Consider the following 27,063-nt stretch of genomic DNA (forward strand, 5'->3'; position numbering starts at 1 on the left):
TTCCGTATTCTCTGCAACTTCAAGTTTTAATTTAATTTTTAAATTTATTTTTGGCTGCTTTGGGTCTTCATTGCTGTGTGTGGGCTTTCTCTAGTTGCGGCGAAAGGGGGCTACTCTTCGATGCGGTGAGATGGCTTCTCTTGTTGCGGAGCACGGGCTCTAGGTGCACAGGCTTCAGTAGTTGAGGCGTGCGCGGGCTCAGTAGTTGTGGTTCACGGGCTTCGTTGCTCCGCAGCATGTGGGATCTTCCCGGACCAGGGCTCGAACCCGTGTCCCCTGCATTGGCAGGCGGATTCTTAACCACTGCGCCACCAGAGAAGTCCCTATTAATTTACTTTTAAAGCTGGCCTTGAATTCTTGCTACCCAGTATGGATTAGGTTGAATCAATTTTGGTTTAATTTAATAAATATTATTAAATATCTGCTATTGTGCAGGCAATGTGCTGGGGTTGAAATCAGTAAGAATGATACACAGCCTAATAGGGGGAGGTGTAAGCAAATGCATTATTATGTGGTAAATATATGCATGAAAGCATATTCATGGGGGCCAAGAGTTTGGGAGATTTTAGTGCTGTCTGGGTGAGGACAGGAAATGATTTCTGGAAAAGATGACAGCTAGGTTTTAAAGGATAAATAGGAGCTTTCTAAATGCACAAGGAAGGAGAGCCATTCCAGATAGGGAAAAGATCCAGACCTGAAGCAGAATGGTGCGTTAGGACAATTTTGAACAGTATTGCTGGAATATAAAGTCGGATGCTTGGGGAGAGGGTTGTAGGAGGTAAGACTGAAACACTTAGGTGTGAATCTAGGACAAGCCCAGCATCTTTGGTATTCCATTGGGCCTAACAGTCAACTGGAAATTTTAGGTAGTCAGTCTAAATGCAAGGTTAACTAAATAGATATTTTTTAACCCACTCTGAAAGCCTTGGGAGAAGAACCGAGGTGAAAGAACATTGAAGTTGGAGAATTAGTGGACTTATGGAGGAAGCTTGGGACTTAAAAGGTAGTTAACAGGAAATGTTTAGAAATGTAATGATAGTAAACTATTGGGAATGTGGTCCCTGATCTCCTCGAAAGGCTACCTAGCATAAAATGTTTCAAGCAGGTGTTTTGAAGCAATTGTACAACAGAGAAGGGCACGCAGCAGTAGCAACTCTGACAGTAAGCTTGTTTTCTGTCACCTGATTCCCAGAAGATCAGTTCGCTGTGAACCAGCTGCAGGATGATTCTGTGGGGTCAACTCCCCAGAACCTAGTGCCGCCACCAGAAGCACTTCACGTGGCTTCTGTGACTTTGTTCGTCTCCTCTGCTGACCCCGTCCACAGTGCTGGTGGTCCCTGTGAGTGGGGCAGTGAAATGATTTATGAGCCTGAGTTTATTGTAATAAAGAGTTAACTGCCCTTAGAATCTTTCATGTTTGACTCCCTCCAAAATGCTGCAGATTTAGTATTGTCCCAGGCTTTATACTTTTACTAAGATTCCTGTGTTCTCTATTAATTTATTTTCGTCTTTAATATTTCACAGGCTTTCTTGATCATGGATGGTGAAGATATACCAGATTTTTCAAGTTTAAAGGAGGAAACTGCTTACTGGAAGGAACTTTCCTTGAAGTATAAACAAAGGTAATGTTGAAAAGCATCCTAAAAAGGAGAGGGCTTTGGAATACATGATCTCTAGTTTGTGCCTTTTTTTTAACAAAGCTAAATTTAGAGTTTCTGATATAGGATTGGGATTCTAGAAATAGTCATAGCATTGCTTGTATTTAAACAATATAAAAATGACATAAATCCTTATATTACTCAAATTATTAAAATAGTAAGAAAACTGTCATTTGTGATTTCTCCTGGTAGTTTACCTCCTTTTATAAAGCTTATTACTGCTCTTGGCCATCTTTGGCCTGCTCGGTGTACAGATTCTGCCTCCTCATTTTGGTCTTTTGGAGATTCTGATAAGCTCTCTAGGGCTTCATAGGGTAGACTTTCTTCAGGCAGGTGTTATCAGTGTCTGGAGCCAGCAAAGCTTTGAGGGAGGGACAAGAGCTTCAGGGGTATATAGAGCATTTTATAAAATCTCAATCATTTCAATTAGTTGGGAAAACTTGTAGATAACCTTTTAAGTACCAAAACTTATCTTAAGTTTCTTTTTAAAATGAAACCTTTCTAAAATATGTATACATCTTCCAACTTTGGTTAACAGTTTAGTAAGACTTATCAAACCTTTTTTTTGGGGGGGCTGCATTGGGTCTTCATTGCTGTGCACGGGCTTCTCATTGTGGTGGCTTGTCTTGTTGCGGAGCACAGGCTCTAGGCTCACGGTCTTCCGTAGTTGTGGCTCGTGGGCTTCAGTAGTTGTGGCTCGTGGGCTCTAGAGTGCAGGCTCAGTAGTTGTGGCACATGGGCTTCGTTGCTCCGCGGCATGTGGGATCTTCCTGGACCAGGGCTTGAACCCTTGGTTCCCTGCATTGGCAGGCGGATTCTTAACCACTGCGCCACCAGGGAAGTCCTGTCAAACCTTTTATTGCTATTTCACTGTTATTGCTGAAGCCAGTTACTGTACTGTGCTAGTGGGTATGGAAAGTGTGCGTCTATGGCAGGGGTTCTTAGTCTTTTTGTGCCATAGGTGCCTTCATAGGCTGGGGAAAGCCTATGGACCCCTTCTCAGAATAACGTTTTTAAACGCATAAAATTAAATAATAGAATTACAGAGGAAACCAATTATATTGAAAAAACAAATCTAAATGTTAAACTAATTTGTGGATAGTAATATGTGCTTCTTTATCAATATGTTAAATAAGAAAGAGGGGTGAGTGTATAAAAAATGAATCCTTTTGAGGCTTATAACTTATTTTCATTGAACCCTGAATATAGAGTAAGAGATGCAAAATAGATGGCCTTTATTGTTTAGTATATTTTATGGTAGCATAACGTTGAGGCAAAAATTATTGAATTGATATATAATCATCTTCAGGATGATCCTTACGCTTCCTACTATAACTGATCTTTCCCGCTTTGTTTCTGATTAGCTTCCAGGAAGCTCGGGATGAGCTAGTTGAATTCCAGGAAGGAAGCAGAGAATTAGAAGCAGAGTTGGAGGCACAGTTAGTACAGGCTGAACAAAGAAATAGAGACTTGCAAGCTGATAACCAAAGACTGAAGTATGAAGTGGAAGCATTAAAGGTAATTGTGGCACTAAAAGCTGGTGTCTCATTTGCTGGGTTTTATTAAAATGAGAAATACATTCTTTTAGGTGGAGCTTAAGAGCAGCAGGCAACATAAAAATGTAAAAAGGCCTAAAGTGAATTTTTGACAAAAACTCTTTGCTTTCGTGGAACCAAGGGAAAGGTGGTTTAGAGTTCAGGAGTTCACTTGGAAACTGTAGCTGTCAGTTTTTTAGCTAAAATGTTCCTAGCTATAATATTACGTTGTAGTTCCTATAATTTTCAAAAGCTGCCTGATTACTTGTTTTGACAGAGTGCCTCATTCTGTGGCACTTTAAAATTATATTTGTATGAAATACACAATTATTTCATTATGGTTCGTAGTCCCTTTAGTTTTGGAGTTTAGTTTTTAAAAATTCCCTTCTAACAAGGAATATTCAGGAGTGAAAGATTAACCCCTTTTTGCTGCTCTTCCTCACATTCCTAAGCCAGATGCTTGGGGTGTTCCTGTGTCTGGGCAGTGGGGTAGATTTGGGGAAGGTGAGGTATAGGGAATTTGAACTCTTGTCAGTCAACTTCTTTGTGCTTACTCTGGGCTGCATTCAGCCTAAGAACCCGGAGTTTCCCCCACCAAGATTGAGGCTTTTAAGGCAACAGTTTCACTATTTTACCTCTTTTCAGAGAGATCATTATTAGATTTCTTTGAGAGGAGAATGATTGACTAATTTTATATGAGTTCAGGCACTTGGAATGAATGTGTCATTGTTTTTAAATAGTGTAAAAAGGAGAGAGGGGTACCATCAACTCAGATTGTGGGTGAATTTCTTGGATCCCACCCACCCCGTCCCACCCCTTACTTGGGTTACATCCTTTATTAAAGAAAACTATATGTTAATGACACATGCTTTCCTTCCTATACCCACACCTTCAGGAGAAACTGGAGCATCAATATGCACAGAGCTACAAGCAGGTCTCAGTATTAGAAGATGATTTAAGTCAGACTCGGGCCATTAAGGAGCAGTTACATAAGTATGTGAGAGAGCTGGAGCAGGCCAATGATGACCTGGAGCGAGCAAAAAGGTAAGTGAATGCTGTGCATTTTGTTAGAATAACCAAAGTTGGCAATCAGTGATAAAAATTTGTTTTTAGGCTCAACCTGTCACCTAGATCTTAGTTCCAGAACATTTCCTTTTGGTATTTCATGTCACCTGTAACTTGTCACATTGAAACTTACCAAAAATCCTTATCTCCCCAGATAATGCCCTTCCAGGCTTTTCTTTCTGTTTTTCCTTTTTTCTTCTTCTTTCAGGTACCATTGTTGATCCTGTTGGTTTTTCTTTCATGAATAAAACATTCATTCCTCCACTTTCCCTGTATGTTCTCAGTACTACCACACTTCTTGAAGGTCCTCACATCTTATACCTGAATCCTGCAGTTAATTCCTAGCTGATCTGTCTTTAAATTTTCACTGCTTTTTATTCTCTTCTGTTTTAATACTAATCATGAATTGTCTCAAAATAATGCTTTTATTATGATTTTGCTGAACAGCCTATAGTGGCTTGCCATTACTTTGCCAAGATTGCATATATCTATAATTAGTTGTTTCTTAACCATTCCAGACTTAATTCCTATTACTTTACAATTATTGTCTGATATTCCTTTCCTTAGTATCTGAGTGACACTTAAATGCTTGGCATGATGCTAGAGTTGAGGATACAAAGATAAGCTAGCCACTGCCCTTGGGCGTGACAGATAGGGATAATCCACGTGACAAACACTGGTACAGGAATGTACAGACTGCTCCAGGGCATAGAGAAGGGCACAGCTAAAGTACTCTGGTAACTGGGGAAGCTGAGTCTGCAAGGAGGAGTAGATGTTAACCGGTGAAGAGAGAGGTGCGAAGGCAGAGAGGCAGGAAAGTGCATGAGGTATTAATATTTCACTTTGACTGAAGTGTGTAAAGACAGTATGGCTGAACAAGATGAGACTGGAAGATGTTTGGGGCCAGGTTGTGTAGAACCTTGTGCTTGACTATGTTTGAAAGTCATTCTGTAGGCAAAGAGGTGCTCCTTAAGAATTTTTAAACAAAGGAGTATTATCAGATTGTGATTTGGGAAGATAATACTGAGGAATTGAAAGTAGGGAGGAGGAGATGTGAAGGCCATTGAGGAGTAATCCGGGTGATGGATGAAGAATTAAGCCAAGGGCAGAAGATTGGAGGAGAGCAAATGGAATTGAGAGGCATTTTGACAGTTGACAGGAGGTGGTAAAATTGGACATGGCATTGAGCAGCGGTCCCCAACCTTTTTGGCACCAGGGACCGGTTTCGTGGAAGATGGTTTTTCCATGGACAGAGACGGGGTCGGGGGTGGGGTGGGGTTGGAGTGGAGGGGGGGTCAGGTGGTAATGCGAGCGATGGGGAGTGGCAGACGGAGCTTCGCTCGCTCTCCTGCCGCTCACCTCCTGCTGGGGACCCTGGCATTGAGAGTTTTAACTTGAGGTTAGGAAATTTTATTTCTGTAGCACATAGTGGGTAGAGGGCACATAGCAGGTACCTGTCAATGTTTGCTGAATAAATAAGATGAGAAATGCAGGAAGAAGAAAAGCTTGGTAGGAAGAAAGTAAATAGAGTGGGACCTGGGACCGCGTTTTAAACTAATTCTTAGTTAATTCTTAACGTACTCTAAAACTATTGAAAAGTTTTCTTCCTGAAAATATGTAAACTTCATTGACTCATGTTTAAAGTCCAATGGGGAGATATAAATTGTATGATAAGTAGGCCTCCTTTAAGAAACTTGAAGGAATTTAGATGGGAATTTAAGAGAAAAGAATACATCGAATGGCCCCAAATGATAGTAGAGACACTAAATGCACCAGAGGTCAGAAGGGGGCGAGATCATTCTCTTTTAACTGGGCCAGGCTTTCTAGGTCATGAAATGGCATGAGATAAACTGACAGTTTCCTTTTGTAGTAGCTATTTGCACGTTATTTAATTCATGGACTCTAATTTTTTTTTTTTTTTTTTTTTTAGGGCAACAATAGTTTCGCTGGAAGACTTTGAACAAAGGCTAAATCAAGCCATTGAACGAAATGCATTTTTAGAAAGTGAACTTGATGAAAAGGAATCTTTGTTGGTCTCTGTACAGAGGTTAAAGGATGAAGCAAGAGGTAAAATTTATACTTAAAGAATATTTATTACCTTACTGTCCCTGAGCCAGAGTGCTAAGCTAGCTTCAGGATCAACTTTTTAAAGCTACACATTTATATGCTTTTGTCAAACACTATGCTAAGTACTCTTAATCTGTTTATTCAATATCTACATAATCAACTCTAGGAGGTAGGTATTATTATCCACATTTTATAGGTCAGAAAACTGAGGCACAGAGAGTTTGAGTTGTCAGTAGGGATTCAAACCCTGGTCTGTTTCCCAAAGCCTTAACAGCTACCACTGTGCATATATACTGCTTGGTTTGTTTGGATTTTTTTCCTTTTTGCTTGTCCTAAATAATTTTGTCATGCACATATTAGCATTACATATGTGTACATATTGCTGTATACATATTATACATGTAGAGAATATATACTTTCTTTTAAAATTCTCCTTCCCTCCCTCTTTTTTTCTTTCATGCATGTTAGAATGCAGAATATTGTAAAGAAGAAACTAAAAGTCTCTGTCAGTCCCTTTATCTTGAGAGAACCCACTAAGAGTTTGGTGTGTTTCTTTCCACTCTTCCCTGTGACTATACATAAACATACCTGTATATTTTTTTCCTTTATATAATTGGAACCACGTTATATATACATATATATTTTTTTCTATACTCCTTTAATATAGTGAATGTAATCCATGCCATTAAAAAAATCTTTTGAAATAGGTTTTTAAAAATGTATAATATTCTGTTATATATGATTTTTTTTGATGGGTCCTTTATTATTGGTCGTTAATTTTTTGCTGTAAATAGTTCTGTAAATAGTGTCCTTGTACATAATATTGGGGAGTATCTTTGATTTTCTTAGATTCTTAGAAGTGGCAAAGGATATAAGTATCTTTAATGGTTGTAACAGATGCTGCTAAATTACTTTTTAGAAAGTTGGTAACTTTACACTCTGGCAGTGACTGAGTGTCCTTCTCACAATGTTTGCTAGTATTGTGAATAATAAAAACAGATTTTAAAATTATTTAAAAATCTATTTGAAAGTTGAAAATTGATATCACATTGTTTTTAAATATTTATTTGTTTATTTTTGGCTGTGTTGGGTCTTCGTTTCTGTGCGAGGGCTTTCTCTAGTTGCGGTGAGCGGGGGCCACTCTTCATCGCGGTGCGTGGGCCTCTCACTATCGCGGCCTCCCTTATTGCGGAGCACAGGCTCCAGACGCGCAGGCTCAGCAGTTGTGGCCCACAGGCCCAGCTGCTCCGCGGCATGTGGGATCCTCCCAGACCAGGGCCCGAACCCATGTCTCCTGCATTGGCAGGCAGATTCTCAACCACTGCGCCACCAGGGAAGCCCACATTGTTTTTAATTTGTAGTTCTTTGGTTACTACTTATGAAAACTTTTTGCTAATGTTTACTGGCTCTTTTAAAAATTGTTTTTTCATGATTTTTCCTTTTTTGGGGGAGGGTTTATTCATCTGAAGAACTCCTCATAATTTATATAATGTATAAAGTATTAACTCTATCCTATTTATTTTTAAGTTTACAATTCTGGTTAAAAAAAAAAAACACGTAACATAAAATTTACCGTCTTACCCATTTCTAAGGGTACGGTTCAGTAATGTTAAACTATGTTCACATTGTTTTGTAGATCTCTAGAACTTTTTCATATTGCAGAATTGAAGCTCTTTGCCTATTGAACAGCAAATTCCCATTTCTCCCTTCCCCAGCCCGTGGCAACCGCAGTTTTACTTTCTCTCTTTTTTTTAAAGTAAATTTATTTATTTATTTTTATTTTTGGCTGCCTTGGATCTTCGTTGCTGCGCGCGGGCTTTCTCTAGTTGCGGCGAGCGGGGGCTACTCTTCCATGCGGTGTGCGGGCTTCTCGTTGCGGTGGCTTCTCGTTGCGGTGGCTTCTCGTTGCGGAGCACGGGCTCTAGGTGCGCGGGCTTCAGTAGTTGTGGCATGCAGGCTCAGTAGTTGTGGCATGCAGGCTCAGTAGTTGTGGCTCACGGGCTCTAGAGTGCAGGCTCAGTAGTTGTGGCACACGGGTTTTGTTGCTTCGAGGCATGTGGGATTTTCCTGGGCCAGGGCTTGAACCCGTGTCCCCTGCATTGGCAGGCAGATTCTTAACCACTGTGCCACCAGGGAAGCCCTGCAGTTCTACTTACTGTTGTTAGGTATGACTACAGTAGTCCCCCCTTATCCGAGGTTTAGCTTTCCATGGTTTCAGTAACCCATGGTCAGCTGCCGTCTGAAAATATTAAGTGGAGAGTTCCAGAAATCAACAATTCATAAATTTTAAATTGTTGTTCTGAGTAGCTGTTCTGAGTTGCTGTTCTAATTGCTGTTCTGAGTAGCAGGATGAAATTTTGCACCATCACGCTCAGTGGGCGTAAATCATCCACTGAGGGTCTTGGAACATACGTTCCTCAGATAAGAGAGGGACTACTGCACTCTAGATACCTCATATAAGTGAAATCATACAGTATTTATCTTTTTTGTGACTGGCTTATTTTACTTATCATGTGTCCATAATGAACATGGATGTGCAAATATCTCGGTGTCCTACTTTGAATTCTTTTTGATATATACCCAGGAGTATGGTAACTTCGTATTTTTTTTTTAATATAAGCAAGTATTCTGTAGGTCAATTGCATAACTGGAAAAGAAAACATTAATTTTGGGTTAAAAATTCAATATTTCAAAACAAAACAATTTGCAACTATTTTGACTACTTTCTTTCTAAGACAAAGTATTTCATAGGCTAGTTAGTAAAAAAAAAAAAAAAAAAAGCCAACCTATTTAAAATGACAAAAATGCACTTCATTGATTTTGTAATAATCCCCAGACTACATCATCATTTCAAAATAAATGCAAATGAGTCGGTAAAGAATATTTATTTTTGTGTCATATATGTTCACTGTGAGTTCTACTTTGGACTCTGCCCTATTTCTTTTTTCATATAGGCATAAATAATTGTTCTGTTAAGTTTATAGCATTTTTAAAGTCTAAATGATCATATAGACAGTAGGGTTGTTGTCATTTTTATTCCCCTGGAAATAAAAATTGTTAAATAGGAAATTCATTTTTGAGAAGTAGTAATTTAGGAAGAGTGTCTTTATGCCATTTCAGATGTGACTTTGCTTGATGTATTTTCTTCCTCTAGTGAATATTACTACTTTTGCAACATTTTACAGATTTAAGACAAGAACTAGCTGTTCGGGAGAGACAGCAGGAAGTAACTAGAAAGTCGGCTCCCAGTTCTCCAACTCTAGACTGTGAAAAGATGGATTCTGCTGTCCAAGCATCACTTTCTTTGCCAGCTACTCCTGTTGGCAAAGGAGCAGAGAACAGTTTTCCTTCACCAAAAGGTTTGTAGTGTCTTTTCTTTTTGAACCTGTGGTTGATTATCCACTTAAGAGGCTTTGCTGGTGAAGCAGGGGTTGCTAAGGTTTAAGCAATCATTTTAATTTTTTTTTTTTTTTTGGCCATGCTGTGTGGCATGTGGGATCTTAGTTCCCCAACCAGGGATCGAACCCATGCCCCCCTGCATTGGAAGCACGGAGTCTTAACCACTGGACCACCAGGCAAGTCCCTAAGCAATCATTTTAGTTTAAAAGTTGGTTAAATCTAGCACTGTGTGAAGCAGAAGGCATTGGTCTCCTAGGCCAACTCCTACGTAGGAAACAGTGCGATGAGGGCTACATTTGAGACAAGAGCAGCTTAATAAATTGAAATTTTAATAAAGGTTTTTAAGGGAAGTTTATTTTTTGACTATAGCAGTAATACATGTTCATGTAGAAAAATTTAAAAACAAGAGAAAAAATAAAATCCATCTGCAATCTTAGGGCTCAAAGTCAACTCTTATTAACACTTTGAATTTTTTTCTGTTGTGTGTGCTTTTTTGTGTTTGTGCCACCTTGTTACACACAAGTTTTGGGATCGTATTTTTTTTTTTAATTAATTTTTATTTGAGTATAGTTGCTTAACGGTGTTGTGTTTGGGATTGTATTTAAATGCAGTTTTATTTCTTTTGCCACTTGACATATCATGGGAGACTAGAATGCTTTATACACAGAAAGTACAGAGACTCACTGAGTTACCATTCAGACTTGTCTAAGATTGGCTTGGGTGGACATGTCCATTCTATAACATGCCTCGGTAGCTGCCATTTTCATAGGTGATGTTCAGAGTAACTGATGAATAGTACAGAAAGAATATGCCTTTTGCCATCAGTCAGGGTGTTTTTTTAAATCCAGGTAAGCAGAAAAACGATTTAGTAGCCACTAGATAGAACGTTAAGAATGGAACCCTGAAGCTCTCAGTTGAGATTTATTTAGTTTTTGCAGCTTGGAGATCATATTTCAGCTACTTCCACTCCCCTATACTTTCTTCTCCCCCAGTGGAAGCTGTCCTTCTTCACACTTTTTTTTAAAATATAGGACTTTATCTTTCGGAGTGATACGAGAAGGTTTCTGTCTGGGCGGTTAGTGCAGTTAGCACTCCATATTTTGTGCTGCCCAATACAGTAGCTGCTCCAATGTGACTATTTAAATTTTAAAATTTTATTGATTTAAATGAATTAAAATTTAAAATTGAGTTTCTAATTGCGTTGGCCACATTTCAAGTGCTCAGTAGCCCTTGAATAGATAATCCACCCTATTTTCGTCTTTTTATGAGGTGAGGGTAAGGTATGTGAAAATTCTATGTGGTTACGTTATCGATTGTACTGGTATGTGCTGACTCTGCTGCAGAGGATACAGAGCAGGCAATATGTAGATCACAGCAATCGTAAGACGCCCTCGTTCTTCAGAATGGCTGCTTGTGCATTTGAGGACCTTAGAATTACTAGCATTTGAGAATTAACAAAGCTTTGCTTTTATGTTACTAATTAGAATTATGCAGATAAATTCTGAAATTTCTTTAGTTGAGCACTAATCAGAATAGTCTGGAGCCTCAAGGGGGTGTCAGTAGGACATAGAGCTTGCTCTGGCACAGTTAAGATAATGTCAACCCTAAGGCAGTAATATTTGTCCAGACAGACAGGTTTTTCGATTGGAACTGATAGCATGAGCTTTCACTGACCTAAAAGCTGCCGTTTCATGACAAGGAAGTCTGCACAGACACAGTGAGAAGCCAGAGGTTAGAGAAATCAGTGGCAAGATTGAAGAGCTGATCTCTATGAAGTGGTCTAGCTCTAATTGTGTTTTATTGATAAAATGCCTGTTTCCAAAAAGCATTCAAGACAACTTACCATAAAAGTACAGATTTAATAATACCTAAAATATAAAATTCGAGGGGAATAGGGAAAAACAAGATCCAGAAATTCCTGCCAAGAGAAGTATAGCAGTTTATTTGTATCGCATTGAGCACCTGTTATATGTCATGTATTACTCAGGATGCGGATATCCTCAGGGGAGCATAGTGGTCTAGTAAGACTAAGTTGCTACCTTCAATGTGATTATATTCTAGAGGACAAGGATAGTAACAGCAGCAGCAACAAAAGCATTTTACATGCTGATTACAACTCTGTAGAAAGCAGATAAAAATAATAGTAACATTTATTGAGCACTTACTATGTGCTCTGCATTTAAAAAATTTATTAATGAATTTTGGGACTTCCCTGGCAGTCCAGTGGTTAGGACTCTGCACTTCCACTGCAGGGGACGTGGGTTCAATCCCTGGTCAGGGAACTAAGACCCTGCCTGCTGCGAGGCACGGCCAAAAAACAAAATTTATTAATGAATTTAAACTTAACAACTTTATGATTTAAGTGCTATTATTAGCCCCCTTTCACATTTGGCTACTTAAGGTCACACAGTTAACGGCAGAGATGGATGTGTATCTAGCAGTTTAGCTCCAGAGCTCTTAACCACCATGCTTTAATATCTCAAAAATAAATTGAAGAAATGTGCATGACTGAAAACCTTTGCTGAGGGGCATGAAAGAAGATGTGAATAAATATCATGTTAAATACCATGATTCAGAATAGGAAGACTTAATTTAGTTGCAATATCCATTTTCCCCAAATCAATCAATAGTTTAAATTTCTAATAAAAATCCTAATAGGATTTTTAAAGTTGTGAAGTTGATTTTAAAGTTACTCTGGGGCTTCCCTGGTGGTGCAGTGGTTAAGAATCCGCCTGCCAGTGCAGGGGACACGGGTTCGAGCCCTGGTCCGGGAAGAGCCCACATGCCGCGGAGCAACTAAGCCCGTGCGCCACAACGACTGAGCCTGCGCTCTAGAGCCCGCGAGCCACAACTACTGAGCCCGTGTGCCTAGAGCCCGTGCTCCACAACAAGAGAAGCCACCTCAATGAGAAGCCCGCGCTCCTCGCAACCAGAGAAAAGCCCACGCGCAGCAACGAAGATCCGATGTAGCCAAATATAAAATAAAAATTAAAAAGAAAACTTTATTTTTTATAAAGTTACTCTGGAAGAGTAAATGTGCAAGAATAGTCAATAAAAGTTTGAAATAGGTTAGTAACAAGAAGAGGCTTTGCCCTTTAGGAAATATATTTTAACACTATAATAACTAAAGCAGCATATTTCTGGTAAAATAGACAAATAATTTAATGGAACTTGAAATGTATAGAGAATTCAGTGTGTGGTTTTAGTGCCATTTCAGATGAGATAAGTCTTTTTCACTAAGTGGTATTACAACAATTAGATACCCATTTGGAGGGGAAAAATTTAGATATTTGATGAGTTTTTTAGAAAAACATTAGGAGAAAATGTGGGGAACAGTTTTATTATGTTGCAGTGAGGAAGCTCAAGGCTTCCCCCCAAACCACAAAGTTTAAGAGATAAATGTCACACTGGGAAGTACAACATATATAAGAGAAAAGGTGAATATCTATAGTGTATAGTGCCCTTGCAAATTGATTAAAGACAACCCAGTAGAAAAAAGTGCAGAGATTAAACAGATGACTTCCAGAAAAAAATATTCAAATGACTCTTGATTAGGGAAACAAAAATTAAAACAAAGTGACTATCAAATTGGCAGGAAAAAAAGATGTCTAATACTATTGAGGGCATTACCATTCAGACTGCTGATATTGGCACAACCTAGAGAACATTTTGGCAGGATATTAAGGTGAAAATATGGGCATATCCTCTGACTCAGCAGTTCTATTTTTAGGAAGCTCCTCTCCAGAAATACTTTTCTTGATGTTTTAAGGGTATATGTCCTTTCAGCATTGTTTATAATGATGAAAAATTGGATATAATCTAAACATCCAATGGAGATATTTGTGGTATCTCCACTTTATACTTTATCCACAGTTTGGAATACTATATTGATTTTTCATTCAGCGTATACTGCTTTGTAATATGAAAACCCAAATGTAAAGGGAACTGCAAGAGTAATCACTCACCTTTTATCTTTCTCTAGCTATACCAAACGGTTTTGGTACCAGCCCACTGACTCCTTCAGCTAGGATATCAGCACTAAACATCGTGGGGGACCTCTTACGGAAAGTAGGGGTAAGCCTTTAATTATTTATCACTAGGTGTTTCAGCTGCCAAGGTGATGAATTATTTCTTAATTTGCAGTGAGGGAAGAAAAAAGGATACCTTCCTGTGGTAAAGTCTGTAATTAAGCTGAGAAACAGGAGCATCCAGTGATCAGCTGAGACTGTGAACACCTCCAGGGCTCAGCCTTGCCAGTGCCTCTGCAGAGGGTCCCTGCGCTTAGCTCCCAAGTTCCCCCTGGGCCTTCTTCAAGTTCCCCCTGGCTGTTTCTAAAGCATCGTGATTCCTCCTACTTCCTCTAAGGCTGTGTGTCTTATACCGCCCTCTGATCCTTTTCTTTGCTCTGCCTGCTGTCCTCCTGGTCATCCCCGGGCTTTTTCTTCATAGGACTTCCGCATTGGCTCGTGACATGAATTTCTGCTCTTAGTCATACACGTCTTTGCTGCTTGGCCCCCTCAACTCCAGTGCTGTCTCCTTGGCTCTAACCTTGCATTCCAGAACATTTTGGCTTTTGGAATATTAAACTTGGTTTTGTGCTTATTCAGTTTTTTACTCTGTGTAATACCTACTCTTTGACCTTATCGAGAGCAGTACTCTTGTTTTGATTTTTCGGTTATCTCTTGCTTTCACTTTGTTCCTACTCATCTGTGATCCACGGATCGCTTACTCTGCCACTGTTGACTCATGGGCTCTTTGGCCATGGAGGAGACCTGCAGCCTGGATCAGTCAAGGAACTGGATTTCTTTCCTGCATCCAGATCACAGGAAACAGTTATATGACCTTGTGGATTTTTAAGCCACTATAAAGTTAGCATTTCTAGCATTAGTCAGTTTTCTTTCCTGTTTCCCTCAGTGACTTTTATTTCTCTTTTCAATAATCTACCCCTGAAACTTCCCACTATCCACCGCCCCTTCACTTATTTTTTTTGTGTGTGTGACTCTTTCTGAAAAAAGCAGAAATTGCATTATACTTTACATAAAGAAGAAATGGGAGGCCAAGATAGAAGGTCCTATTGCTACCTTTTCTGGCTCATAAAATTATTGTCTGACCATCAGATTAACTCTAAATCTGCATTTTAAAGTTACTATAAAAAGTAATGTGCACAAATCATTCATACAGTACATAGAGTAATCTTCCCTTACTCCTAACATAATCTTCCTTTAACCTAGCTGTCGTAAGAGTTGCATTGTAATAGTTTAACCTATTTGTTGTAACCTATAACTTGAAGTAATGTGCTTGCTTTTCTGTATCTTAAAAACTTTAAGCAAAAAGATGAGGCATTTAACTTACATCCTCCTAATTTTTTATTTTTTGTTCTTCTGTTGGTTATTTTTATAACTTTAAATAACATGCTTAAACCTATGTTTCTGAATTTATTAGACTGTATCTCAGCTCCCTGTTGTGTGTGTGTGTCTCTGTCCCTTCTTGAGCTCTCCATTGGTTGGTTCTGAAAATTAGTCAACAGCACCTAAAATATTATGCCTACATGTATATTATTTACTGAATAATCATAGAGGAGGAGCTGGGCTCTAGGGCTCTTTTACTTGTGCTGCTCAACAGGTGTTTCAAGCATTTTGTTCTTTACCTATTATTTACTCAAAACCATATTAGGTTTTTTCATATTTGTATCACAGTTGACATGTATGTCTTTTTTTTAACATTTTTTTAATTGGCCATCTTTTTTATTATTTTCACCGCAAAACAATTTTTACAAGATCACAATAAAATAAATAAAAAGAAAAAAGCTTCTAAAATCCTGTCATTTCAACGAATTCAACCATTTTTATTTTTTAAAATTACATTCAGCCTTTGTATGCATATATAATTTGTGTATCATTGGATATTTTTGTTATCATGGGTCTTAGCATTTCTGATTACCTTTGTTTTCTTGTGGAGCAAAGAAACACGTGCTTTGCTATATCTTGTATCTTCCGGCTTCTTATTTACTGAGTGCTCTGATATGCTTCTAGGGCTGCTGCACTGCTGTCAGCCTTGAATTTCTCTTCATTATACTCTTGGGTTAGTTCTGCCTGTTCCTGGACCCCACGTTGTCATCTTTGTTCCCTGTTTTGCTTTAGTACCTTAAGTAATTTATTTAGAAATGGTGCACGAAAGTTGAACTTAGAGTCCTTGCATTGTTTACACATTCAGCTGACAGTTTGTCTTTTAAGGTGTCGTTAGAGTTTTTGGTCTGCTGTTATCCTCCAGCCCCTGCATACTTTTATGAATATTTCATTTTCTACTTCTTCATACTACTTTGTCCACTGACTTCACCTGGAAGCCCCATTCCCACTCTTGCATCCTCTTCCACTGAGAAATCAAGGCCATCTATTTAAACTTTGTTTTCCTCTCTTAACCTTCTTTTAGTACTCTCCTATTATTACCTCTGTGGCTGTTCTTCCTTTTTATCTCAGTGGTAAAAGTATCACATTCCTCCCATGGCTAATTTTGTCCCTCTGTGCTTTGGATCTCATTCCTTCCAGCCTTCTCATCTTTATGTCTCCTGTATCTTCAGACTTTTACTATATGTTTTAATATTTATATGCAATATTTATGTATAATGTATTACATATATATACTTTATATCTACTATTTATACTTTATATCTAATATTTATATATTACATATTATACAATTTTTAAACCTTAAAAGCAGCTATTCTTTGCTTCTACCCTACGTCTCTCTTTAGCTGTCATTCCGTTTCTCTTCTCCCTTCCCAGCCAGGGGTTTGAAAGCGTGTCTCCGTGTATTGTTAGCACTTTTGATGGCGTACTCACTCCCCAGATAGCCTAGTCTGGGCTCTGTTTCCTGCTCACGCCACTCAAATTGCTCACTGATGATCTCAGTGCTGTCAGATCCAAGGGATGCTGTTCTGTCCTAATTTTACTTGAAACATTCAGCGCTGACTTATTTTTTTGAAATGGCCTTCTTTCCTCTGCTTTTCTGATGCTGTGTCGCTGTGTCACGCCTGCTCGCCTTCCTGCCCATTCCTGTTTGTCATCTTGTTGGGTCTTCATCTGCCCACCATTTCAGTGTTGATTTTGCTCAGAGTTCTGGCCTTACCTTTCTGATCTTCACAACCACAGTTTCATCTCCTACTTGGTGTGGATATGGTCTAAATCTTGATTTCTAGGCCACTGTTTTTGAGTGCCAGACCCAGTGCTTGCATTAGGCTGTCTCACTGACACCTCAAACACAAGTTGTACCTGTTATATGATAGATTCTCAGCAAATATCAGAACAAATAAATGAGTGTCTTGAATATAGGAAATTAATGGCTCTCAATTTTTATTGTGTATGTGTCTATTTAATAAGATGCTGAAAAAATGCTTATTCAGAGCTTGTCCTACAAGGTCACTACCTCTCTTCCTTCTTTCGTTGTTGTTTTACTAGGTCATGGTACTTTTGTTTTAAGAAAGGAGAAGAGAAAGAAGTTTCAGTCTGTTTTTGTTGCTGTGTCTTAATAGCTGTTGTTGAAATTATGGGGGGAGGGTTCTCAGTGGAATATGTTATCTGTGGATTTAATTTTTTTTTAATAAATTCATTTATTTTATGTATTTGGCTGCGTTGGGTCTTTGTTGCTGCGTGAGGGCTTTCTCTAGTTGTGGTGATGGGGGCTACTCTTCATTGTGGTGCGTGGGCTTCTCATTGTGGTGTGCGGGCTTCTCTTGTTGTGGAGCATGGGCTCTAGGCGCATGGGCTTCAGTAGTTGTGGCACGCAGGCTCAGTAGTTGTGGCACACGGGCTCAGTAGTTGTGGCACACGGGCTTAGTTGCTCCTCGGCATGTGGGATCTTCCCTGACTAAGGCTCAAACCCACGTCCCCTGCATTGGCAGGCGGATTCTTAACCACTGTGCCACCAGGGAAGTCCCTCTGGGTTTAATTTATCTATGTATTCCACATTCCTTAGTGTCATGGATAATAGGATTAGACTATTTTTTGTTTTTTTTTTTTTTTCGGGGAGAGTGGTTTGATTTGGTAAAGTGTTTGCGGGAAAGGGGGAGTTGGTGATATTTGTGAGCGATGGAAATTGATGAGAAACTTCTGTTCTCTTCATGTCATCTGTTGGTTTGTAGAGCCTGGCATTGACCAGGTGTTGTGGTGACAGGTGCTAAGCAGGCACTCAGTTTAGAGGTAAATGCTAACGGGCTGATGTCATTTTCAGGTGAATTATTTAACTATAGATGAAGGGTATTAGATGTTTTACAGTGTGCTCTCAGAAGTAGAAAAGCATTTAACTTCATGTGAGGTGTTGTAAATGAACTTATCCATTCTGATACAGTAGAAACGACTAACCTGAAGCCCTAAAGAAAGAATTGACTGCTTTAAAAAATTTTCAAGTGATGTTTTTGCATTCTTTAAAATGCTTGCTCCCAAAACACACACACGCACACACCCAACTAGCCAACTGACAGTCCACAACTTAGAAAGAAACAGTGGATAGGGCCAAGAGACCTGGGATCCATCTCTGTATACTGTGCCATACTTTTCTTAGTTGTAAGGTGACGATTATATCTGTATCCCTCAGTAACACTGAGAGAAGTATATATTCTGAGTTCATTAGAAAGGGAGTCAGCATAAATATTCCCTCTTTCTATTAGAAAGGTGATTGATATGGCTTAAACAGCCACCATTATCAACTGAGAGAATAAGATTTGAGTCTTGAAATAGAAATGGTTTGAAATGCAAATTTTTATGTGCAGCCACTGTTTTGACAACCAAATCATTCCTTCTTCCTTTTGTAGGCTTTAGAATCCAAATTAGCAGCTTGCAGGAATTTTGCAAAGGACCAAGCATCACGAAAATCCTATATTTCAGGGAATGTTAACTGTGGGGTGATGAATAGCAACGGCACGAAGTTCTCTCGATCAGGGCACACGTCTTTCTTCGACAAAGGGTAAGTCTTGGAAATTCTAAACGTTAATTTTTTGGGTAGTGAAGTTGCCCATTATTAAGTGAGCTTGTTGAACTTTGAAAAGATAAACTCAGTTTGATAAACCTACCTGAAGCGTTATCATTGAGATCTTAGGGGACATGAAGTCTATTGCCTTCTAGTCCCCATGGAGTCTGTTGCCCTGGGAACCCTGACTCTGAAGCTTCTGTCCTGGGAAGCAGACTCTTGAAAGGCAGCTGTGTTAGGCTCTGGGGATTAAAGATGACTATGATACGGTCCTTGTGCTCAAGGTGCTTGCAGGCTAGTAGACTTTCTTGGCAAATATTTGTTAAGAGTAGAAGAGAACATGATGATCATGTATGTGTGAGCTCTTCAACAAACGTTCTGTCGGAAGATTTTAGAAAAAATATAAAACCACTGGATCAAGTACAGTTTAGGAGATACAAGTTTTGTATGATGTGAAGATGTTTTTTGGGGAATTGAGAATTAAAAAAAAATTGTTGTAAGATTAAAGCAGTGGTACATCCTTAATACAAAAAATATGTCAGTTGGTACAGAGTATATAAAGTAAAAAGTGTTTTCCGTTTTCAAACTGTTTTTGCATCCTTATAGTTATTCCTAGGCATGTAAATTCATATTTTTATGCATCTGCTATACATTTTAAAAAACTTATGGGATACTTTATTTTAATTAATTAATTAATTAATTAATTTTTGGCTGTGTTGGGTCTTCGTTGCTGCGCGTGGGCTTTCTCTAGTTGCGGCGAGCGGGGGCTACTCTTCGTTGCGGTGCGCAGGCTTCTCACTGCGGTGGCTTCTCTTGTTGCGGAGCATGGGCTCTAGGTGCATGGGCTTCAGTAGTTGTGGCACGCGGGCTCAGTAGTTGTGGCTCGCGGGCTCCAGAGTGCAGGCTCAGTAGTTGTGGCGCATGGGCTTAGTTGCTCCGCGGCACGTGGGACCTTCCCGGACCAGGGCTCGAACCCATATCCCCTGCATTGGCAGGCGGATTCTTAACCACTGTGCCACCAGGGAAGCCCAGCAGATGTATTTTTAACCACTGTGCCACTAGGGAAGTCCCTGGGATACTTTAAATACTGCTCTGCAATATGCCTGTGGTGACTTATATTGCCAGTATCTTTCTGTGTCAGTACATATTGTTCTACTCAATTAAAAAAAAAAAACCCAACAAAATGCTGCATGGGTATACTCTTGTACGGGTGTGCCTTAGTCTAGGTAACTGGTTAGGACCTATGGTCTGAGATGCTGACTGTGTGACTTAAGGTAGCTGGTAGTGGAGCAGCAACTGAGGCACCAGGAGTCCCTTGCCACCATCTCTGCTTTGAGTCATAGAGGCAGCTTGTCCTTGTTCTGTGAAAGCAATATAGAAATTTTCACAACTTCTTAAAGGAACTTGTATTTTCTGCTTTCCTCAGTGACAGTGGCACATTTGTGGAGGCCCTGATTTGATACATAGTCCACTGTAAAAAGCTTTTTGTTGTTCATCCTTGTGGAGTGGAGTGTTCTGGTTTTTCTCTCTCCCTTAAGAGAATTCTACCTTGAAGTATATGTATTTCATTAAGGAGCACATTCTAAAATAATGTATAAATCAGGGCTTTCTTTATACACATTTCATTAAAAGCACGTTCTAAAATATCAACATATAAATCAGAACTTTATTCTAACCACTGGGGCTCCTCAGTGGTGGTAAGAATAAAATTAATATTCCTCATGTTTAGGAGCTCCAGGCAACTTTGAGGAGTGTCATTTTTATACTATAATGATAAGTGGAATAAGTCGGTAGATATTTTTACATTAGAGATGGCATTTCCCCAAAACAGTGTAGGGAAGGTTATAGGGGAGGTCTTCATGAGTGTTGGAAGTAGTGCCTAATTATTTTTCCTGCAACTTACAGTTCCCTCCAATAGAGTAGTTATTCGTCTATCTGGAATTGTATTTCTTCATGGGCCTTGGGAATCTTATGACGTGAGAACAGGCAAACCATAAATGGATTGGTCGGGCAGATGCCTTTGCAATAAAAAGTCCTTAGAACAGTCACGATGAAGGAGGGATAACATTATCAGTTCCGGCTCACTGCTCTGTCTTCCTGAGAGCCTGGCTTCTACTTGACCCCTGATGCGGAGCACCAGGGCAGTGACTTCCCAGAGAGGAACCCAGTCTTAGGTAGATGGCGGAGGATTCAGCGTAACCTGGAACGAGGAGGGCGCCCTGGGCACTGTGACGGAGATCCTGTCCCTTGAGGAGCATCCTAGGTGTAGGTATAGGCTTTATGTCCTGAACTGAATCTGGAAATATGCTTCTCAGTAGAACTAGTTACAGATAATGTTTAGTTTTGGTTTAGATAGTACAAATTTTTAATTGTATTCTTTCTGTTAAGAATGAAATATGGTTTTGTGGGTTGGCTTTTTCTCAAGTGTTTAGTTTATATGGTAAATGGATTGTATATGCACACTCAAATATTAACCTATTATTGCTCGAGTTACGTTTGTAGTTGCCATCTTCCTGAGGATAACTCTTGTGTGGGTTTTGCTATGTTCTTACTTCCTTGCTGCTTTGCTTTGATTCTGGCTTCCTTTTGGCCTGCCTGGCTTTTTACCTCTGGCCTTCCTTCCTGCTCACCTGGTGACTAGATAAAAACCATGATGGCATATACCTGCTGCAAAAGGAAGGGGTAAATATCCCCACTCCCAGCTCCATTATTAGACCTGGCTGGTTAAAAGCATAAATGATAGTTCTTGTAGAAGTGTAGCTTGTAGTTTCAGCATGAGAAGAAGCTTTCCATTTAAAAAAAGCCTTTGGCTCTAGAACTTGCCTGCTGCCTCTCACTCCTAAGGAGTCTGTCTGTAGCACTGTCACTGTTCGGGAGAGTTTGCCAAATTTGGTTTGCGTGCGCGTGCACGTATTGAATGTACGTGTATATACTGTGTGCTCCTGCTTCCCTCAGAATCTTGAGATGAAGCAACGCCTTACCACGTAAACATAAAGCCTTATTGTTATGTATTGTTTTATGGGATTTGAAAATATTTTGTAAGCTCTGGTTAGTTGAGGGCTTCTTGGAGTCAGGATTTTATCTAGTCTGTGATCACTTCAGTCCCTAAAGTGTGGGTTGCTGGGCCTACTTCCCTGTTGTTGCTGTTTCCTCCAACCACTGCCAGCCGTTCATATCACTCATCCAAAAGGACACCAGTTCACGTGCAGTGCAGTCACTTGAGTTCTCTCAAAAATGTCCTTTTTTTTCTCCATAGCTTTTATTTAGCTTCTTATGTATCACTTGTCCTAATTTTGTAAGCCAGTCTGATTTCTTTTGGGTTGGGTGTAGGTGAACGTAGACTAATTTTAGGGCATGGTGTGAAAATAGTATTTGTATTACTGTTTAATATTTTTTCCTTTCTTTTACTAGGCAAGAAAAAGTCATATTTCCCACGTTGTTCATGGGTAACTGAACTTGTTTGCTGTGCTCTTTCATTCTTAATCATGGTGTGTGGTGGAAGACAAGTTAACATTAACAAACTGGTTTTACTAACTGCATGGGGCTGACTGCTTTAACCAACTTCCAGCCCATGAGTGAGCTTTCAGGTTCCTGTTTGATTTGACTGTGCACCATTATTATTGGTTCAGCTGTGCAAAACAGAAACAAGTTAGCTGTAGTGGTCCTGGGGCGGTTGTGAAGTGCTCTGATGGTACTCCTGTTACAGGTGGGAGTGTGGTGGAGATGATGCCAGCAGTCTGGGGGCGGGTTGGGGGTCACTGCCAGGCCCTGGGACCCACATTTGACTGCCTCCACGGGCCTGGGGTGCTTCCTGTTACCCAGTGTCTTCTGTTTTCTCAAAGCAGCACTAATGATATTGGATTCTTGCCGTGTGGGAACTCTCCTCTGTGCTCACGCTTGTGTTCCCTCAGGACGCTGGAATGGTAGATGGGGACATGTGTATAAGGGCTGCCTTCCTTTTGAGGAATGTACATTTCAGTTTGCAGAGCCTGGGCCGAGGACTGGCGCTGCGCTGAGCGTCCATTTATCCATAGAACTGGGAGACGGGGGTCTGGAGTGTGTCTGCCTGCTCTCCTGAATTAGCTCTAGCCCAGTCTCTTCCTTTTCTTTCCTGCCCTCTCAGGTGTACCTGTCCTTGCTTTGACAGATTTAGTCCCCATGCTTTATCTATATTGTGTTAAATTTATTATCCTCCTGACCAGCTTCTAAACATGCATTGGTTCTTTTCCCTCTTTCCCTTCTTCTGTTGCCATTTACAGCTGACCTTAGTTCCTTGTCTTAGCTGGATTCTCTATTTTTCAGACTCTTAAACTAGATTTTTGTGGTATGATCAGGAAATTTTATAGCTTCTGGAACCTTTTTTACATAGATGATTCCCAGATCTGTATCTCCATCCCTGCCCATTCTTTCTCCGTTCAGTCCTGTGTTGTCCACTGGGACATTTCCCTTCGGCTCTTTTGCTGCTCCCTAAAACCAAATGTGGTGAGTATGGAGGCGTTTCTTTTCTTGGAAACCTTTCCTCATTGCACAGCTTTGCTGTTCCCTCAAGGGACCTCACCAGACTGATAATTCTGCTTCTAGGTTCAACTTTCTCCTTCCTCCTGGTCTTTTACTTACTAGTTCTTGACTCAGAGGTGCTAGGTAAGACCCTGGTGGATTGTTATTCTCTCTCTCTTCCATTGAACTTTCAAATCCAGAATTCCCATTTCTGTCCACACAGAGAAGCTACTTTATCTAGTTTCTTGTTTTCCCTTTATATTTTGGATTGCACTGCTTATTTTTTCCATTAGAGCAACCTGCAGTGGGAGAACCAACATGCTTGCTCACTGGAGCCTGTCAGGTGTCCCTGGGACGGGAGGAAACTGGGAAAGGATAATGGCCTTGGCATCTGGAGGCAGGTTGTGGGCCCAGCTCCCCATTGACAGGCTCACAGCGTGCACTCAGGTGAATGGCTGGACCTTCTCCTGCTTTTGTTTCCTTGGCTGTATAACAATGGGGATGAACTTAACATTCCTTAAAGGTCCATTCCTGGAAATGCAGGCATCTCAGTCCTAAACCTGCATGTGGAGCCATCCTCACGTTTGCTGCTTTTGCACGCCCTGTGGAACAGGTGCCAGGTTCTTCTTGGCACCCAGCAGTGCTCCCTTTCTGCCGAGTTTCGGGGACTGTCTGTAGCCCTGCCTGCTGCCATGCTCTGTGCAGCTGGGAATCTGATGCTCACGTGTGTAAAGCTGAACCTGTTTGTGAGGCCTGCCTAGTTAGTTCTCCCTGAGGTGTTCTAGGAGAGGCAGGCATCAGGGCTCTGGGACCAGGCAGACAAATGGCTTATTATGTGAGGGCTACAATGGCATATAGGATGTGGGCTCTGTCCCCAGAAGAGGTAAAGGCATACAGCCTTGGAGGATGGAGAGGGATGATTTAAAGTTTTCAAATGTGATGAAGCTCAAATATCAGACCTCCCCAGCCCAAAGGGAAGGGAGAAAATCTTGAGCGTGCATCACTGAGGTGGGAAAATGGACAACAGGGAGAGATTGCACTGGTCAGAGCCCCTTCTGTTGCTCTTGGCCTGTGTGGGTAGCATGATTTCCAACTCAAAATCTATACGCAGGTTAGTTTCTTAAGATGTTAACTGTTCTTCAAAGTAGTCAAGGGTCATTAGTCAAGTCTCTTTGCATGCCTGTTTCTCCAGGAGGTTGCCCTCACCTCTTCAGTGTATGAAACCGTCATCTTGATCTTGGTGGGGAATATGTGTCTGTGTTTTGTTTTTTTAAGAGAACCTCTGTCCATGAGTCTATATTCAACTCCCTGGGCCCCTCTGATGAGTAGGCCTTTGGGGACAGTGGTGGGCACGTGTGGGGCAGTCCGGCCCCTTGCACTTGGCGGCATCTCCCAAGTTGTGAGTGGGACACATTTTCTAGGACGTCTGTCAGTATGGAAGGGCTGCAGTGGTGTCCTGAGAGGGGCTGCAGGCCTTGCACTCGCTCCCTCACCGCTTCCTGAGGCTGTGCTGCCGGCGCTGGGGCTGGGCGGGGCTGGGTCCTGGCTGCAGGCGCTTGTGCTGGGCGGGGCTGGTGTCTCACAAGGTGGCAGAGAAGCCTACCCATCTGGCTTTGCTGCTGAACAATTTAAAAAAGTTATTTTTCTCCCCCTTATTTAAGATGTTCCTGTACATTGTAGGAGATTTGGAAAACAACAGAAAAGTATAAAGTAGTAAATAAAATTTACCCACAACTCAGAGGGAAGAAGAGTATTGTTACGTTTTCCTTCTGTAGTATATGTGGGCGTGTGTGTGTGTGTCCACACATTCTAGATTTAGCTCCGTGGATGGTAATGTCTAGCTGTATAAGGGGCTGTAGTCCAGAATATATACTACTCACTTTTTTGCCTTCATATTATGGAGCATATCCAGTTTGGTAACCTGCTGCTTTTTCCACCTAGCATTAATTACATTCGGCATATTTTCCATGCTGTTAAGAACTCTGGAATGTGTTTTTAATGGCTGTATGGTATTTCATTGTTTGTTTGTACCCTTATTTATTTAGGTAGTTCCCTACTGGTAGACGTTTAACCTGCTCTGTTGGGAAATCAATCAGGGCTGTGGCTGCCGCGGCCAGTGTGATAAAGTTGCCGAGGAGGGAGCAGTAGTGTCATCACTCGCAGGACCACGGGCTTCGCAAGTCTCTCACCAGCTCATGCTCTCTAGGCAGCTCGCTCCCTTGGGCCATCAGGATTCTGCTCTAGGCCGGGAAGAGGAATAGTTGTAGAGAGCAAATGAATTTCGCTGTGTGTCGAGTGATTTTAAATGACAGTCTCTCTTTCTCTTCCCTTCTCTTCTCTGCTCTGGTCACCCCCACAGGGCAGTAAACGGCTTTGACCCGGCTTCTCCTCCTCCCGGTCTGGGCTCCTCGCGCCCGTCGTCGGCACCGGGTATGCTGCCTCTCAGCGTGTGAGTGCCCGGCCTCCAGGTCGGGGCTCCCGCCCTCCTGCAACAACCCAGGACACCCACGCCTCACCCCTCGGTGCCCGGGCCCAGCTCGTGCCCCTCCGTCTGCCTCCCCACGGCTGGCAGAGGGCAGGCTGCATGCAGTGGCGGCTGCTGGGCCCTGCCCAGCCCCAGGACTCTGCGCGACATCAATACTGGCTATTTTCTCTTCTCGCCGTAGTGCCGTTGGTTTCACATGATTGCACTTTTGTGGGTCACAAGGTGATACATACACGTATTACTTGGTCACTGGATGCAGAAGTACCCATTCATCACACCTGCCTCATAGCCCCCTCCCTGCTGTACTGATAGGATTTAGTTATGTTTAGGACATTGCAGATCTTCTAGAGGTTCTCCCCCAAATCAGGTCGACGTGTGCTCTCCTCCTGAGCTCCCACCCAAGCATCTCCAGTGCTCATGGATCATGTGTCCCCACCTCCACGCCCCACGGTTTGGGCCTGTTGCTGGCAAAGAGTCAGGAAGGTCACTGAATTAGGGAACATTTTCTGCACCTTCTGGTTTTACTTTAGCAGTTATCATTCCATAGGCTAGCCTCCCAGAGCAGCGAAACGCCTGTCTGAGCCCAGGTGGCAGGAGCTTCTGGGACCTGGGCACGTGCAGGGCTGTGCCCCTGCCGTCTCCTCCTCCTCCATGTGCCTGAGACTCGGGGTGGGGGTGGTGGCGTCCTCCTCGCCAGCTCTCTGGTCCTTCAGTTAAATGACACCTTCAGAGTGTGTTTGTTTTGTTTTCAGAGGGCCTGTCCAGTTGTGTTAGGAAGGGTTGAGCGGCCTGATTCCAGGGGCCGGCTGGTGCCAGCTCCTGGGGGCAGACTGACCATAAGTGGTTGTCCCTGTGCATCCTTTGATTACTCTCATGCTGCATTTACTGTTTACATTTGTTTTATTGTACATAGGTTTGTAAACATTATTGCCTAAGATATTTGTATATAACTTGGGCTTTGTAGCTTTTATTTATTCAGAACTCATATGGCATGTTAAAGACTTACGATGGTGTCCTACTCTGGGCAGCTGTGTAGGATCATCATGTGGTTAGAAAAAATACTCCCCCTCAAAAAAATCTTTTAATGTGGAAACAATAAATTTCACAGAAAAAAAAGAAAAAGGATTGAGGTTGCTTTATTGGTTTTCTGCCATCCTGGGAGAGAGGAGCTGGAGTTGCAAAGCCAGGTTCAAATGTCACTTCTGCTGTGACATGGGACATGGGGATGGACAGCAGCTGTGGAATAGGGCAAAGAAAATTCAGGCGGCCTCAGGATGTGTGAACAGGCATTCTCATGCTGATTGTCTTTTATTTATTTATTTGTATAAAATTGAAGTATAGTTGATGTCCAATTTTACACAAGTTACAGGTATACAATATAACGATTCACAGTTTT

General features: G+C 41.2%; 1 protein-coding gene across 5 annotated transcripts in view; it reads left to right on the forward strand.

Annotated features, from left to right (window-relative positions):
* Nucleotides 1-26,790, forward strand: part of NDEL1 (nudE neurodevelopment protein 1 like 1) — a 34,159-nt gene extending 7,369 nt beyond the window's left edge. Inside the window, exons 2-10 of one of the 5 annotated variants that reach the window (XM_036836195.1) lie at nt 1,525-1,622; nt 3,023-3,176; nt 4,089-4,237; nt 6,189-6,325; nt 9,511-9,684; nt 13,707-13,798; nt 18,531-18,682; nt 22,097-22,173; nt 25,542-26,790. In XM_036836195.1, coding sequence (XP_036692090.1) covers nt 1,537-1,622; nt 3,023-3,176; nt 4,089-4,237; nt 6,189-6,325; nt 9,511-9,684; nt 13,707-13,798; nt 18,531-18,682; nt 22,097-22,139 — 987 coding nt within the window. In that variant the 5' untranslated portion in view covers nt 1,525-1,536 and the 3' untranslated portion in view covers nt 22,140-22,173; nt 25,542-26,790. The other 4 variants (XM_036836194.1, XM_036836193.1, XM_036836192.1 and 1 more) reach the window with 4 other exon arrangements.
* The last annotated feature ends 273 nt before the right edge of the window (nt 26,791-27,063 follow it).

This window comes from Balaenoptera musculus, chromosome 20, assembly GCF_009873245.2.
Source record: "Balaenoptera musculus isolate JJ_BM4_2016_0621 chromosome 20, mBalMus1.pri.v3, whole genome shotgun sequence".
NCBI classification, from domain to species: Eukaryota; Metazoa; Chordata; class Mammalia; order Artiodactyla; family Balaenopteridae; genus Balaenoptera; species Balaenoptera musculus.